Source organism: Lichenostomus cassidix, chromosome 1Aa (assembly GCF_008360975.1).
Source record: "Lichenostomus cassidix isolate B80296 chromosome 1Aa, HeHo_3.0, whole genome shotgun sequence".
Taxonomy (NCBI): Eukaryota; Metazoa; Chordata; class Aves; order Passeriformes; family Meliphagidae; genus Lichenostomus; species Lichenostomus cassidix.
The window spans coordinates 12,911,487-12,928,350 of record NC_139480.1 but is presented as its reverse complement, the minus strand read 5'-3'; the positions used below and the strand labels follow the sequence as shown (position 1 = coordinate 12,928,350).

Sequence of the window (16,864 nt, the reverse complement as noted above, 5' to 3'; positions counted from 1 at the left end):
CGAGCACCATCCTATTGTGTGACAACTGCGAGCAGTTACTGCTGAGATGGACACCCTCATCCCTAACAATAACTGCACTGATAAGCACAACAGCACCACCTTTGCTGCTTTCAGCACCAGGGATAAATCACTTCCGTTACAAAAACCCCAAACTGCTCCACAGTTTGTAACATTCTGTGCCCCATTACAGCACCACCCACTCAGCTCTCCCCCTCGGCCCCGACTCGAGGGCCTGAGGAGCCACGGGAGAAGGGAAACAGGAAGGTACTGCAGTGGGCAGGTGCTTCCCTGCTCTGTAACCAAGGTCAGAACACCTCTAGCATAAGAATACCCCATCAGTGCCCTGATTACCCTATCAATAAACTGACCCAAGACCCTGCTGTGCTTGGGGTGATTCTTAGCCTCTAGACTGTGCAGAAAGAATCCCTCTCCTCGAGCCTGTTCCACATCTGTCTGTGCTACAGAAGTGAATCCACAGCTGGAAACTGCAGAGAAGTGAAGAGCCTTGCAGGGACCAGAGGTGATGTTTCACAGACCTAAGGCCACTTCCCTGCTGACATAGCACCCTTTCAGGACAAGTAGTTAAAACTGACATAGTTGTGATTTATTAACATGAATTAAAATGCCCAACCAGTGCTGCAATGTGACAGTATATTAAAAAAAAATTAAAGATCATATACTGTACTACTTTCACAAAGATCACACTTTTTTTTGCAAAAGACTTATTATATACAATACTATATCAAATGAAAGAAGCTTTAAGCAACTTTACAAGCGAAAGAAATACAGTATTTACAGCACTCGTCTGAGACATTAGAAACAGTCTATACATTAAATTACAATTTCTGCAAATAACTGATGAAACAAAAAGCCATGTCCACACCAAAACTATAAAAATCTGTATTGCATTGTTTCCTATCTCTATGCACACAAAAAACTGTTGACAGAAAATGGAAAAAAAAATTGTTAGTGCCATCACTTAGCCTGTGTACTTATTTAATTACATATGTATAAAAGTAATATAGAAAACTTTCACTAAATGAATTTAACTGCAACAATAAAATTTTAAACATTATGCAGCATCAAACCTACTGCCAGAAAAAACAGCTGGAATGTCCACTTACAAAATAAAAAGAAATACCTAATACTGGCTTAACAGCACGTTTTCAGGAATTTTAAAAAGCAAAAAATGGAAGGATACAATGGAAGAGCACTGGTGTTTGCTTTTATACAAAGTATCATGTACAAGCTTTAAAAAGTACCTTGAACAGGTACATATTAAATATACAGTTTATATTACAGAACATTTTAAAAATGTTTATAACTAAAGGGGTCTGTTTTAATGCCACCCTGAACCATGGTAATTGTTCTGAAAGGTGGGTGGCACCTGTGCTCTGTGAATGGGGATCTGTCCTGGCACGGGCGAGGCTTGCTGCTGCCCCTGCACTCCGTGGGGAAGGGTCACGGAGCCGGGGTGAGGGCAGAACCCGGAAGCAGTAGGTGTTGCAATACTGTTTGGTCCTTGAGGTTGGATGTGAGGACCCTGACCAGGGAGTGGGCAATGAGGTCCTGTGCCAGCAGGCTGATGTTGAGGTCCAGGTCCTAACGTTGTGTGATGTGGGGCTTGTGAGGAATAGGAGGAGACGCTTGTGTGAGCATTGGAGGGAAAATGGGGGGGTCCTTGGTGAGACGGGTGGTGCAACCCTTGTGCTGACGCAGGGTGGTGCCCCGAGCCGATGACGTTGGAGGGAGGGGGCGGCGGGGGGGGCGGTGCCGAGTTTACAACATGCTGGTGTTGTGCTTGCAAACCTTGGTGTCCCGTGGTAGGATGGGGGGGTTGGTGGTGGGGGAGAGGACCTGGTGGTGGAGGTGGTGGTGGCAAATGGTGACCAGCAGCTTGAGAATGAATGTGCGATCCGGGAGCCACTGCCATGGCATGAACTGGACCGACAACGTGTGCTACAGAGTGCTGCTGATGAGTACTTTGCTGCTGGACAAGGTGGGGTCCTGGAGCAGGTGGTGGCGGAGGAGGAGGAGGAGCAGCAGATGCCGATGCCTGGTGATGAATACTGGGGTTCTGAGAGGGCAAAAAATGCCCTGCAGCTACGTGGTGTCCCGGCACCGTTTGCTGACCCGCAGTGCCAGGAAGTGCTTGATTTGGTCCAGATGAAAACACAGTCTGTTGGGGTATGCTGCCCTTCAGCTGGCTGTAGCTCTGAAAGTTTCCAGAGGGCTGCTGGCTTTGATAGTAAGTAGAAGAAGGGGGTGGAGGGGGTGGGGGAGGTGGCGCATTGCTGTTCAGATTTTGTTGGTTAAACTGGCTGTAGGAAGCTGAAGATTGTCCTGATGATGTCTGAGTGAAGAGGGGGCCGCTAGCCTGCGCCTGATTACCGGGCTGAAGGGTTGGTGCTGCAGGGTAGAAGTTTCTGTGTGTTTCCCTCTGGGGCGTTCCAACTTGAGGTGACTGTGGATGATGAGGTCTGTATGGAGATCCCAATTGCTGTGAGTGAGGCTTTGGTGAAAGGTAACCGTGCTGCACAGGCGCGTGAGGGGTAGAAGACTTGGGGGGATTTTCTACGTGAGGCGAAGGAGGGCAATGCAGCTTCAAAGGTGCGGAAGGCAACTTCTGTGAATGTGAAAGTTGCTCAGCAGAGCTGCGCAGATGTGACTGAGATGGATGATTCTTTGAAAGTGCTTGGACGTTGTTTGTCAGCTGTTTTTGTTGCAGCTCTGATTTTGGATGATTCGCACATTCAGTCTCAGGTGCATTAGCTGCAGCTTCCCAGTGCGAATCTGGTTTTGTGGGTGTTTTCCCAAGTGACTGTGTTGAAACTACAGGACTCGGTGAAGAGGGCTGGAATGAAAAGAAAGGCAGTCAGGGCTAAACATTCAAACTAGTCAACTATGCATCTGATAGTCAGAAAAGAACATCTCAGAACACTCTCACCAGATAGGGGAAAAAAGGTGCTGAGGCGCAGGATGTCTATTTGGTGTGAGAAAAACATCAATAACAGAGTATGCTTAAGAAGACACTGTTTTTAGCAAGTATGCATGAATAATTCTTCTAAGTCAAAGACTACCCAAGTGTATTTTAAAGTTGTAACAGAAATATGATCCATTAGGTCAGTCTGCATCTGTTCTTTGTTAAAAGTTTTAGATTTCTGAATCTGAAAGAAGCAATTCCAGAGATCACTTACAGTACTAAAGCCATTTTTAGAGTGATTTAACATTTTAATGCTGTGGTAAGTGCAAGCAAAAAGACTAAATACAACACCTGAATTACTTCATTTAATATGGCAACTACTCAACATCCTTCTCCATATTATCAGAGCCCTGACTGCCAAACAGTGCCAAACCCTGGCACAGCAAGAGCAACCTCCTGTTCAGGGTAAATCACATCACTGCTGTCAGTTCTGAGTGTCAGTTCTTCAGCACTCACGCCTCAGAACAGTGCTGATACTGAATCCACTCACACACTCTTCTCTGTCTACAGAGTGTAAGATCATCCATAAACACAGCTACTGAAAGCCCAGCATATAAACCCATATTTTAGTGTATATGGACAAGTAATCTTGAAAATATTTACCTATGTTAAAGTACTGCACAGACAGATGAACATGTATGTCACTTAGGTAGTAACTCCTATGATTAACATTTTTAAAGACAAATCAGAGATGGATGAAGCTATTCCTATGCTTATTGTACAAACACTCTGCATTACCTTGCTTGCTTTTGATGGACTCTTACAAGTCCTTTGTGAAGTATCTGGGGACGGACATTCAGAAGTTGGCTCTGGATTTTCAGAATCAGGTTCTACAGAAATAAAGAAGAGATAAGTATCAGAGTGGGGAAATCAAATCTTTTGCAGGTATCACTAAGCAGTTTGTATTTGACTTTAAAAGAGCTATTAAGGCTGTTAGAGACTACTGAATATGTCAAGTGTCATACAAGGTCATCTGCTTACTGACCTTCCATAATTTCAGTGAAAGAAGGGACCTTAAGCTGCAACTGGGAAATGAGATTTGAATGAGATGGAGACTGAACATGAGACGGTGAGCATGGCCTACAAGGTGATTCTCCCCCTACAGATGAAGCAGACCCAAACACAATATTAGAATGATTACAGATTACCATGGGGGAACTGGTTAGATTTATGTATCTTTAACACAATAAATCAACTCACCACTGTCCTTGTCTTTCCTATGATCACTGAGAAGTAAAGCTCTCTGATAACTTCGTTCTCTCACTTGTTCCACAGAGGTTGATGCAGTCCTGCAAGAGAAGTACACTTTAAGAGGATGTACTCCCATGAACCAAATTTAGGACAATGTATATGCAAATACCGAGTCACAGAAAGTTTACAGCGTTGGCTGCATGTAACAACCCAGTAAGTGGTTGTACATAAGGAGCATTTTCTCCCACGTTGAATAAAGTAAGATTTCCTGCAACCTTGCTACATTACAAAAACTTGCATTTCCTCTTAATAAGGCAATATCTGTAGATCTGTGGGTTTTTCTTTTTCTGAACAACTGGAGAGCAAAAAATTAAAGGTCACAGTTACTGGTTCATAGTCTCCATTTGTAGAAAACTGTCTTCTTCCAGAACTGGAAATAGTTGTCTTGTTTGTTATTATGAATCTGCTCTTTAGTAGTAGATCCATAGTTGTAAATTGTGTACTACTACAAATCTCTCTCTGTTTAAGCTATTACACTGAACTTGCCAGATAGTGGGTATGCAATGACTGTCATATCTTCTCTCCTATAATCAATTACATCTCAATCACAATCTGATCAAGAACATCGTAAGGGAGAGTGCTTCACAAAACAATTTTCCTTTCTGGCAAGGACATGGCATCACTCCACCATACTGCTGCACTGAAGTAAGTTTTGGTGCCGCTCTACAGGGTTACTACAAAAACCTTAGTAGTAAATTCTTCCCTGTTTAGCCTGTTTCCACATTCTTTGCTTACAATTTAGTGCAGTAGCTTCTGCATGGTTAACTTAACAGCTGCTTTTCAGTGGAACACTGGAGACTGGACTTATATTCTCCCCTCGACAGACTTTACAGAATCCTTCTATTCTGGAATAGCCAGATCATCTGAGTGGAAGGATGTTCAACTCCTCAGCCCATGGTTCATCCCCACCACAGTTAGGCCTTCACTACAGCATGAAGAACATCTGCAGGATTTATTTTGCACTAGTAACATTTCAGACAGTCACTATTTTAAAGCTACCAAAAACTTGGTGAAAGACTTGTGCGTGTTTTACAGACTGAAGTCACTCTATCTCCTCCCCCATCCATACTCCACCTCTCCTCAGGATCTGTGGTTGTTTGGAGTATCTGGCATTGCATGCACTGCCCATCTGGTCTGCAAACAAGGGAACCCCTGAGACACGATGAACAATGCTTTGAGTGTCACCACATGCTCCCACCTAAGCAGGAGGCACTGGCCAGGCTGCATTCAGCCCTGCACAGGGCAATTAAGCAACAGCAAACATTCCACACACATTCCAGCCACATGACTGAAAAACAGACGTCCTAAGGTCTTCCAGAAGCTTTTGTTAATCAATAGATTATTCTCCTGTTCCACCCTATGCCCTACAAGTACTTCTGGAAAGGCTTTGAGATTTAACGTGAAAAATTCTCTTCAGCACACAGACAAAGCAGCAGAAATACAAGGATACAAATGCTCAAACCAACACCTATATTGCTGTTAAAAAAGCAGAATTAAAATAATTTAACCAGTATCCTATCGGTAATTCTTCACATATTCTAATCAATGAGAGGTATCTGCTATATTTCTGAGGAAAGAGGTAAGACAACTCTTTACTAAACTGAAACAAGGGCTTCCAGTCAGTAATATTCAACAGCAGCTTTAACAAAAACTAGATTTTAAATACAAATACAAAAGACTTAGATTGAAAAAAAATCATTCTTCCAAACTTTAGTCCCATAGTTTTGTGGCTTACCACTGAACTTCTGGTTCACTCTTCTCACTGGAGGAAGATTCCTTAATTGCACAGTTGTTGCCAGCATCTTCTGGAGCTGCATTATAAACAGCAGTTGGCAGTGGTAAAGGCAGGCTTGCAGTGTTATCAGTTTGCTCCCCATTTTCACCACTGTTGTTATACCCATCATTAGCACCATTGTTACTACTTGTATTTCCTCCACCAGCAGGATGAGGAGATACAGTAACCAGGGGGAAGTTCTCTGTCTTTGAGCCACTTTTTCGAGCTTCACGTTGCCTCTTACGGTATTCTAACAAGGACACCTAAGGGAAAAAAAACCGCAAACAAACGTTAGAAAGGAAGTTTTTACCCATTTTCTTTCTCACAGTTTCTATTGAATGCACTGTATTTCAGCAAGATGTATCATTAATTGGTTCTAAGAAAAAGGGGAGACTAACTGAAGATACTTCACATTTGCAGTGAATTTACGGAGTACTGCGCTACTAACAACTGTAAAGATGATATTAAAAAAACCTTCTGCCAAAAGAAGAAGTATGTGTTCTGCATCAGGGAAGAAGCAGATGGCATAGGTCAGCAAAAGGTTCACTGCTGAAGTAATTCAGTTGGCTGTAGTTACAAAGGACTCTAGAGTTTCTCCTGGAACTGCAGAATTTTAATATTATACTGATCTGGTAAAGCAAATTTCAAGCAATGTCACATCCTGCTCTCAGACTGACTCCCTTGCATGAGAACCCACTACCCTTCTGCTTCATTCTGCTGTATATAGCAAAGGATTCACTAAGCTCTTCATACATTTTTTTTTTAAAAAAACAATTTGCAGCTTACTTTTCCCAGAGTTAATTTTGAACTCTGTCTTTACTGCACTTTAAAAGAGACCGATTAAGAACATAGTTTAAAGCTAACTCTGAAGTCTATGACCAAAAATAATGACACATAAGAAGTGGTTCCTATTTCATCTCTTATGTATGTAAAACCACTACACCAACCTTCCACATAGTTGAAACCAGTTTAAGTGGTTAACAAATTACCTCCAGTGAAAAAAATATATTTTCAAGTGCTTTCACTATGGATCTTCAGGATTTGAAATAGAAAGCTGAAATACTGACCTTCAGACCTACATTACTCAGTAACTACACTAGTTTGGTGAAAATGACATTTAATGTCTATAAATTTTCTTCTAGTTATCAACATCCTGTTCTGAACCATACAGCATTCAAACCAACAAACTGAAGTGCAATAATGATAAAAATTAATGTTTAATTGGCTTAGTCTTCAATAACAGTAGACATACATTTCCACACAGTGGGAAAAACCAAGGCAGCTGCTTTGTTTGCAGTCCTAAGAGGTTTTGTTTGCTTGCTTTCGAAACAATCTATTAGAGATCCATCCATATGTCAGGGTAAGAACAGTGACAAGTATCCAATTTTGCATAAGAAAGTTCAGGTTAAGAACTGATCTTGCTTTCAAAAAATTTTGCATTGTTTCCACACCATGTGACAGGGATCCTCTAAAGCATATTACTTGAAATAAAGCTTGAAAACATCCTGCAAAGACCTGCCTAAGGATACTGTTGCCCTACGTGACCCTAGAGAAAAGGCTTTTATTAGTCTCCTACAAAATTCCTGAACTCTCACCTTTCACCTTAGGTGGGATCCAGCCCACCACCTCTTTTTTGTATACTGTCAAAGGTTTCAAAATTTTGTGTGTGTCCTCGGAAATCCTAAAACCCCTTCTTTCAGGGGTACAGATGAAATTTTCTCTGGTTGTTTCTTCAAACTGAGACTTTTAGACAGGAGTATAAGGAGGCAGCCACACCTTCTTTTATTTGAGGATTAGTGTAGCGTAAGCCCTCAGCAGTAACAACCTGGAAGAATCCTTGCCAGCAAGAGAAGTGGGGAGGGTTAGTGAAGTATTAAGTGCTGCTGGGATTTGTGAAGACTAATTTAGCCTTCAGAAAAAGAAGAATGTCAAGTTACAGAAATTCTGGCATATGGTTTTTTTGGGTTCGCCAAAACAGTAGAGCTACAGTAACACACACAAGATCTATCAAATTCTCAGGGCTGTGACCAGGTAAGAACAGAGCTCCTACAATATTGCTCCATTTATTGCTCCATTATGCTCAGCTTGAAGCAAGTAAACAAAAATCCAGTTCTGATGGAGAACTACTGAAGGCAGACTCCTCACTGCTCCCCAGCAGGATGCCCCGAGAGGAGCAGGCATGTACAAGGGGCTGCAGTGTGACCAAAAAAAGCAAACCCCACTGTGCATGCATGTACACATATGCATGAAAAGAACAACACCCTCATCACTACTTCCATAAAGAAAATAAATCACATCTTTCAAACAAGAAAGATTACTAGAGTCTGTGATGAGACAAAACAGGCAAACTGTTGCAGTGGAGACCACTGCCTTGCACATTTGTCATCCTTTCTGCAAAGGGTGTCAACCTGACAGTTCAATGCAGTCTAAGAGTTATGCAAAGTAACTTCCCATCCTGGTTTGAGTTGCCCATGACTATGTGACTTATCTACAAGAACTGTTTCATCAGAGTAGCAAATTTACATTGTGCTTGTTTTTCAAACAATATTTTATAAAAAAAACCCCAACGAAATTAAGCCAAGAAAAATATTTCTATGAACTAAAGATTTTTGTGCAGTTCTAACTTTGAGTAGCATAAATCTGTTGGTGCAATTTCTTGCAGTAATTCATAATGGATATTCAGAGTATATGACCTCTATGATGCTAGTACATATTCTGTATAACAGGATACTGTAACACTGGGTAGCATAAGCAACCATTTTCAAACCTGAACAGCAATTATTTATTGAGCTATTAATTTAAGACTCTTATTAAATAGAAGTTAATTTGTATCTATTATTAGGAAAAAATAAATTTACTGATGGTTTTATGCAGCTTTGCTCTTTGCCCTTCATTATTTCACCTGAATGTCTACTACACTGTAGTATGTAAATATGAGCCAAGAGTTGGTTTTTATTACACTGGGGTTCTTTCTGTTATAGAAATATCATTAGCAGACAGTGGAAGACAGACCAAATGATTCTTAAAGTTTTAACCTTTTTCTTTTGTGGAGGGTTCTGGGGTGTGCAATTTCCATCCATCAAATTGTCATTATTGACAGTCCTTCCAAAGCCAGGTGCAATTCCATCTTCTGAAGTACAAAAAACAGATGCTTCCATGAACATGCCTCTTGCATCGTCTTGAATCAGGCACTTTGACTCGCTTATTCTGAATCCACCTCCTACCTCCAACTGATGGGAAGGGGTCAAGTCCCTCAAGTTAGAATTCATTGAGAAATTTACACCTGTCCTGTCAGGACTTTTTACCCAGGAAGAATAAATTGTGCCCCGTCCACAATGAGCAGTTTCTAATTGGCTGTTTGAATCAGTCCTATCATGTGTGGGGGCTTCCAGGTTTTTATGCAGTGCACTTTGCTCAATTACTTCGAGTCCCAGCTGGAGGTCTGACACAGATTCCATTTCTCCAGTGCACTGCCGTGTGACATCAGTCCTATTCCTTGGACTAGAATATCCAATAGTCTTTATTTCTTGCAGGCCCATTTCTGTCAGGTTGGAATTTCTGAAAGAATTCAGTGCTAGAATCGATGCTCTGTCATAACCCTGCGTGAAGAAAAAATATGTCAACTATTTTTTTCACACTCCATCAAAACTGCAACTATTTGACATTCAGATGTGCCTTCAAGTAGGATTAAAAGCCTTCCAGTACCATGATTTTATCTGTTTTTAAGAAACAATTCTACAGCCAGACACTTAGTTCTGCTATTCCCATGTATTAGGTTAAAGCATTTTAATAAAATGTACATTAACCAAAGTAAAAATAAACATTAAGTGCCAGGTTTTATTCATGACTGGCAGGGAAAAGGGAGGAGCTCCAAAAGGAACAAGTCCCAGGCCAGGAACCTACAGAGCACTTGCTTCAAGTCAACATAAAGGCAATCCTCAATGCCAAAACATCTATTTCAAAGAGGAAGAAGGCAGGAAAATTTTTTCCAAGACACTTCTGAATTTTAGGACGAAGCCACACAGCAGGACACATGAATCCTGCAGTCTGGGAGTACCCAGGCATACTCCACCAGCACTTGCTGCTCCTCAAGTAATCCACCACCTATGCTGACTTACTATCTTTTTGTTCTGCTCTCTCACTCTGAGCATAACTGGAATCAACATAAAAAATTAAGAAATGCTGGTAACAAGGAGAAATGTTAATCTAAATCTAACTATAGCCTGGAAAGCAGCAAAGTGTTCTTTTTCTCTTCCTGTCTAGAAATTGCAGTAGTTACTCCTTTCCATTACTGGAGTTGATCCCAATCCAGATCAGGATTTTTAAGTGATACAGAGAGAAACCAGTTTAAAACAGAGAATATAACAGGTGCAGTGGAAATATAAAGCAGTAAGCAAACAAAACCTATAGCGAAGCTACCCTTCAAATTCTCAGAAACCTGCAACGGCTGGTGAAAAGCATTTATTTACTAAGGACAGAGTAGCCATAAAGGTGAAATCAAGATACCATTTGCAGGTTTTGCAAGTTTCCTTACCTCTTGACTGTAAGCTCGCCTTTTTATTTCTGGGGAACTGTCAGGTGAGGAAATATTCTGAACAAATAAGAAGAAATTAAAAGTCAATTTATTTTATAGCCTGGAGAATTATCCCCCCACCACACTTTGTAGCAGGAGTACAAATCACCGATTTCCACTGCAATGTCTGAACACATTCCCTGAACACACTGAAATTCATTATTAATCTCACCTCAAAGTGCATGGTATTTCCATGTATACATGGAGTTACAGGAGTAACTGGTGAGTATATGGGTTTGTAACCATTTCGACAAGCTTCATCTTCTGTTTTTACCCTCGGAGGAGTAGCAAACAACGATGGTTCAGAGGCAGTGATGTCAGCATGGGTTGGTGTGGCATAGGGAGAAGGAGTAGGTGTGGAGGTTTCTGAGAATGCAGACTCCAACAGCTGATACAGTCTTCGTTTTTTTAGTGGTGTGGTTAAGTCTGTGTTAAAATTAGAAAAAAGTTACGAGATTTCTATATATAATAATCATAGTTGTTTAAGTACTTTATGTAATGAAATTATGAATTCCAAATTAAAAAATTCTAAGATTACAAAAATCTCTGAAGGGAAAGCTTCCTGAGAGATGAACTTTTAACGGCCTACAGACTTCCTGAAAAATAAACTCTTAACAGCCTACAGATACATCAGGAACTGCAATCTGTGTGCTAGGATGCTGGGAAGAACTGCCTATGTCCCCAGAAAAGGTAAAGTGAACTTCTATGCATTTTTAAGATAGTTCAGCTAAAAAGGAGAAATTTGAAATTCAGGACTGTAAACAGGAATCATCAGATAGGCCCCAATATATTTGTGGAAATGCATTTAGTTTTCAGTGTGCTCCCATTTTCTTATATGCCTACAAGATTACACAGCTTTTCCCCCGTGTGCTACACTGGCCTACCGAGTTTTAAAGAGATTTTAAGTATAAAGAAAGCATAGAAAATTAAATTTATAACCTGATCTCTTAATACTAATACAAAAACTATTAGCCTTTTGTTCACTGTAAATGCTAGGAAATATAGTGGTTTTTTATCTAATATCCATTAAAGTGGGAAAAAGTCCCAACCACTATGCAACACTAAAGGGGGAAAAAGTCCCAACAACTATGCAAGCATTTCTCGCAAAGAAAGTGTCAGGAAAATGTGCAAATACCCCTGGAATTTTCATTAACTCATCACTTTGAAAAACACAGTGATCCACAATCAGCTAATCTGACATAACTCTTACATAGTGTATTTATAAAAGCTTCACACCTGTTAAGGAACAGCTGTCATTCAGTAATAAAGGACTTTTATGTTCACCATTGATGGCTGGACTTCTAGATCTCTCTTGTGACGGTGAATTAAATCTATCAATCACTGTGGAATTTTCTTCTTCCAAAGCTTGCTTCAACCAACGCTGTAATACAACAAGTTCAAATTGGTGACTTACAAGTTTATTAATGAACATTTCAAAACATGTAACATGACTGGTTTGCCAATCAGCCTTTTTTCTGGCTGAATTTATGCTAGTAAATAAAGACTTCTTTTTAATTAATATGGGACACAACACAATAATGAAGGGAAGCATTACCTTCTTACAAGAGCCAGTAATGTTTTCCACAGGTTCTTTTTTCCTCCTCTTTTCTGAAAGGAATGGAGAAGTAAAACGGATATAGTGCTTTGGAGTTGAATATACGTGTGGACTGTAAGTGAGACCAGGTAAAGAATTCAGCTGAGTAGCCAGAACTTCAGGGTCGGTGGTTATGCGTAGAGGCCTTTCTGGTAGACTGTCTGTAGGCTTCCCTGCTTTATCACTCTTTTCACTTAACCATTCACTAACCAAGTGCTAAACAGAGAGAGAAAAAAAATTAGGGTTTTATGCGTATGCTTATCAGTGGCTTTTAGAAAGCGTTTAGTTCAATTATTCATCTAGTCAACTATTACACAAACAAGAAACAGTTTGTTTCCAGGCTCCAAGTTTAAAAATACCTAGCAAGAATGAAGTCAGTTTTAGAGAACTCATGGGGACAGCAGAAGAAATCAGATTTGCTTGTATACAAGTTTAGGGGTGTGGGGGTTTTGGTTTGTTTTTTGGGTTTTTTTGGTTGTAAACTACATTTAGTTCTTTTGCATTTAATTCTCACTGAACATTACTATACAAGTGCCCAGATCAACTGTACTTTGGATGTCAATATAGTAACAGAATTCCAAAGCAAATTTTAAACTGTGCCTGAGCACCAAGGCTAAAGAGAAACAGTATAACATTAACAGAACAAAGTTAAAGAAACCCCTCATCAGATTTCCATATTGCCAAGACTGTGCCTCAGTCAATGTCAGGCAGTTGCCTTGAACACTCCTCAACTGTAACAATAAATGTGGTGTAATTTAATACAAAGACATACTGGTCTAAATAGGGTATTCTTTCCTAGCTAGTTCAGGGTTTTTAAAAAATTTGCCAGTGGATTTTAGTTTCTACTAACAGATAAACTAACCTACTAAATTATAGAATGATTCAAAATTAAGGACATAAAAATCAGCACATTAAACAATATTAATATGATATAAAGGATTTAACAGAGATTATCATAACATTTTTAAGTTACTCGTCTTTTACAAACCTATTTATATTTAATTAATTTTAAAAGCAGAACATTCTCTGTACTCAGGGTACACTGGGTGCAATGCAGACATTCTGCAGGTATCTGAAGTCTGAATTTTACTGCACTTTTTTGCTGTTTTATGATATTAAGGATGTCTTCCTTCTTTTCTGCTATGCAACAGGCAAGAAAGGAAGAAAGACTCTAGTGTTCCATTTCACAATTTAATAGTGATGCAATATGCAGTGTTACAGAATGACCCAGGTGCCTTCTGAAAAGAAAATCTAAGTTATGTTTGGGGGTTTAAGATAAAAAAAAAAAATCCTTAAATTGTTACTGTTTCCTTTGACAAGAAGTTTCAACCTATGACTTCCTCCCCCTTTTCCTCCACTGATTAAAATTTTCAGAAATTATTGTAAATTCTTGTAAAGACTTTTAACGTGTTCTGTAGAATTTTAAAGCAGAAGGTTGTACTGCTTTAGCTGCACTTGCAGACTGAAGACTTTTGAGTGTCTTTTAATATTGTGCCATTTCTTAGAAATTTTTTGCAATGCAGTCCAATAGGAAGAAATTTAAAAACAAAGCACTAAAGAGTAAAGCATCTTCCCTCCAAACATGCACATACACATTTGGGGTGTTTAGATCCATTCACTTCAGAACAGACATCTGAGAAGTACTAGAAGCTAGTGATTTCCTTGGAGATACTGTTTGCTACCTGAAGCATACAACGAACAAAAGAAAGAAAAGTAACTTTCATCTCCTTGGGTTTTTCTTCAAATTAACATCTTTAGTTATGTGTATTATTTCAATCCATTCAGAAAGCATTCTGTTCCAAAACTGCTCTGGTAGATGAATTTTGGAAGTGTCTTAAAACCAAGCTAATTTCCACCAAAGGATGCTACGCATATTTTAATCTATTACCAATGAATGGCTAAACAATGGTGACTTTTCAATGAATAAGTAAACATTAAAAAAATATATATACATGCATACTGATGAAGCAGCCTATATATTTTTTTAGACTCTTTTCCCAATCCCTCCAGAGACTCACCTTCTTTGTTTTAGGATACTTAGTAGGGCATTTACTAAGTGCTGGAGCTTCTGTTTCAGTAACCATTTCTGTAACAACAGTTTCTGTTTCAGGCTCAGCTACCAGTGCTGCATTCTCAGTTTCGTTATGCTGTGAAGTTACTTCGACATCAGGAGAGGAGGGCTGGATATCTGAACACATGCTGACAGTCCTGTGCCGCCTGCGCTGCTGTCCTATGTGAGTTCTACTCCGGGAGAAGCTTTTTCTCTGTTTAGTTCTATTAACTTTGGCTGGGGTGGGCTTGGTGGCAGTTTCTTCTTTTGCCGGTTCCTGGGACAAGATAGAAGTCTAGTAAACACACATTTAGAGCTACCTATCTTTATTAGGAAAAAAATTTCAGTTCCCTCTTCTCTTGCAGGCCCAAAGAGTCTCAATATCATTTTTATTGTCAGAACTACAACACTTCTCTCCTTGAAAAGGCAAATGAGAGATTTCCTGTAGTTTCCTCCCAAGCATGTGCTGTTTCATCAGCAGAGTATTTAAACACACCAATCACTGGTCAGGCCACAAAAGATTTGTGTAAAAACTGATATACCACATTCATTCATCCATAACCTAAGAATCGACTTCTTATACCATTATGTCTTTCAGTCCAACATTCTTCTTGCAATTTATAGTTTACTAGGTGTTTGGCATTGTCACAAAAAGTACTTAACATAGTGCTGACACAAAGTCCTCAGCAAAACAATCTGAACTGAGAATCATTATATAAGCATCTGCTAACTAAGAAGCATCTGGCAACAACAGAGTTAAAAACTCTTAATAAAACATTAACTATCATTGGCAAGACTCAAGAAAAAAATACACTTTAATAACTCCTTTCCTTTAAAATAACAGAATGATTACAATATAATGTGTTCCTGAAAAATCCACTGAAGAAACAAATTTTTCTCCACTGGTTAGAGAGGGTTCCTAAGGAAAATCACTTCCTGTAGCTAAAGTCAACACCAATAAACACTTCTATCCTGAACTTCAAAGACAGACTGAATTACACAGCTGGGGTGTGTGTGTGTCTGTGCATGTGTGTGTGTGCGCGCCTGTCTGCAAAAATTCACGTAACTGAAATTCTTCATTAAAGAATTCTATAAGTATCTTATTTAGAAAAAAAAATTCAGGAGCTAATACAATATAATGTGAAAGAACCATGTAGATTTTGGTCGAATATATTTGAGTTCAGAGGAAAAAATAAAATTCATACATTTGAACGTGTAGCTCAACAGCCAAACTGACAAAATATGCAATGTTAAAAGCTAGCTTTAAAATAAAATTCCAGATAACTACCTGAATAAATTCAGTATCATTGAGAATCTGTGCTTCCTTGCATTCTGATTTAACCTCGGTTTTTGCTGTGCTGATTCTTTCCAAGGCCTGTTCTCTTCTTTTTTCTCTTTTTTCTAGTCTGGCAAAAGCTTGCAGGATAGCTTCCATTTTCCGTTCTTCTCTTGTCTGATGGATTTAACAATAATCATTATCAATTTCAGTCATAATCTTTCACACATTTATATATGTAATTACTCTTCCTAATATTTTTGTAAGCACTTCAAAACGTGTTCAACGTATGTTTGACATGAAAATCAAGTTCACCAGAAGCTCAGACTAAAGGGAAATGTTACCACCACTGCAAATACTAGACTCCTGAAGAAAGGCTTACATCCATACCAGCCCTGACAAACAAGAGAATCCTGCTCTGGATTTAAGAACTTGCTAAATTTTTTGAATACTTAACAACTAAAAAGCATATTTTAAAATGCTACTTTTTTTACCACTGTTCTACCAAACTCTGAAATTTCTGAGACTTCTAAAGTTGGGAACTATAATCAAATAGGCAAAAACCTTGATTCCCAATGCTATATAAAAAAGGGCGATTACAAATAACAAGCAATAATAAAGAGCGAATAATTAGATCTAAAAAAGACTTTGCAGGAATCATCTAAAGGCACTAAAAAAATTACACACAATTGAAGATGAAAGCAGATTTTTGTCAGAAAGCAGTGATGAAGCCAGATGAAGTGTTCTCAAATAGCAAGCCATGCATTTTAAGGATAAGTTCATGTAAGGATCTGACTTCGCACATGCTCACTCTGCAAGCCCACAAAAAGGCAGCAATTAGCATAGGAAGAGCAGGTGTCACTAAGCCTTAGTGATGCTTTTAGGCAGATACTTGCTTCCCAACTTACCATCTTCCTTTTCCTTTCTGCAATCTGCTCCTCTGATTCCATTTCTACTTCATTGCTAATGGGAGTTTTTTCTTCTATATCATCAATAAAATCTGGCTCCTAGAAGATGGAAATGACAGTTTTACGGAAGTTCTACTCCTCTTGGAAACTAGGGTAAACTAAAAGCTACACAGAACTAAGAATCCTCAGACCACTACATCAAAAGTAACCAAACCAACAATCAGGATGAAAGTGATCTATCCCCACTCTCCCAGCCCACCAAGCCAAAAGAAGTATCAGAATTAAAACAGAATGAAACTTTTGGACACTAACAGAGACCACTGCTCTAACCACGTCATTAAATATTTAGGAGCTTTATTTTATACACCCATGAAAAAACAGCATTAGTTTTAGTGGAATAGAATGCCAAAGTAGACGTTAACAATTACACAGAAGTTTTTCTCAGCTCAGAAGTG

The 16,864-nt window shown here is 39.2% G+C and overlaps 1 protein-coding gene across 4 annotated transcripts in view; it reads right to left on the bottom strand.

The window, feature by feature from the left end:
* Nucleotides 1–582: 582 nt before the first annotated feature.
* Nucleotides 583–16,864, bottom strand: part of KMT2E (lysine methyltransferase 2E (inactive)) — a 56,934-nt gene continuing 40,652 nt past the window's right edge. For 3 of the 4 annotated variants that reach the window (XM_085040436.1, XM_085040427.1, XM_085040448.1), the window contains 13 exons: nt 16,410–16,508; nt 15,514–15,678; nt 14,194–14,502; nt 12,137–12,391; nt 11,818–11,962; nt 10,754–11,007; nt 10,543–10,599; nt 9,044–9,607; nt 5,970–6,271; nt 4,184–4,272; nt 3,969–4,082; nt 3,722–3,813; nt 583–2,854 (listed from right to left, as the gene is read on the bottom strand). In XM_085040436.1, the coding sequence (XP_084896562.1) occupies nt 1,340–2,854; nt 3,722–3,813; nt 3,969–4,082; nt 4,184–4,272; nt 5,970–6,271; nt 9,044–9,607; nt 10,543–10,599; nt 10,754–11,007; nt 11,818–11,962; nt 12,137–12,391; nt 14,194–14,502; nt 15,514–15,678; nt 16,410–16,508 (3,960 nt within the window). In that variant the 3' untranslated portion in view covers nt 583–1,339. The remainder of the gene's footprint in view (nt 2,855–3,721; nt 3,814–3,968; nt 4,083–4,183; nt 4,273–5,969; nt 6,272–9,043; nt 9,608–10,542; nt 10,600–10,753; nt 11,008–11,817; nt 11,963–12,136; nt 12,392–14,193; nt 14,503–15,513; nt 15,679–16,409; nt 16,509–16,864) is intronic. The other variant, XM_085040441.1, reaches the window with a different exon arrangement.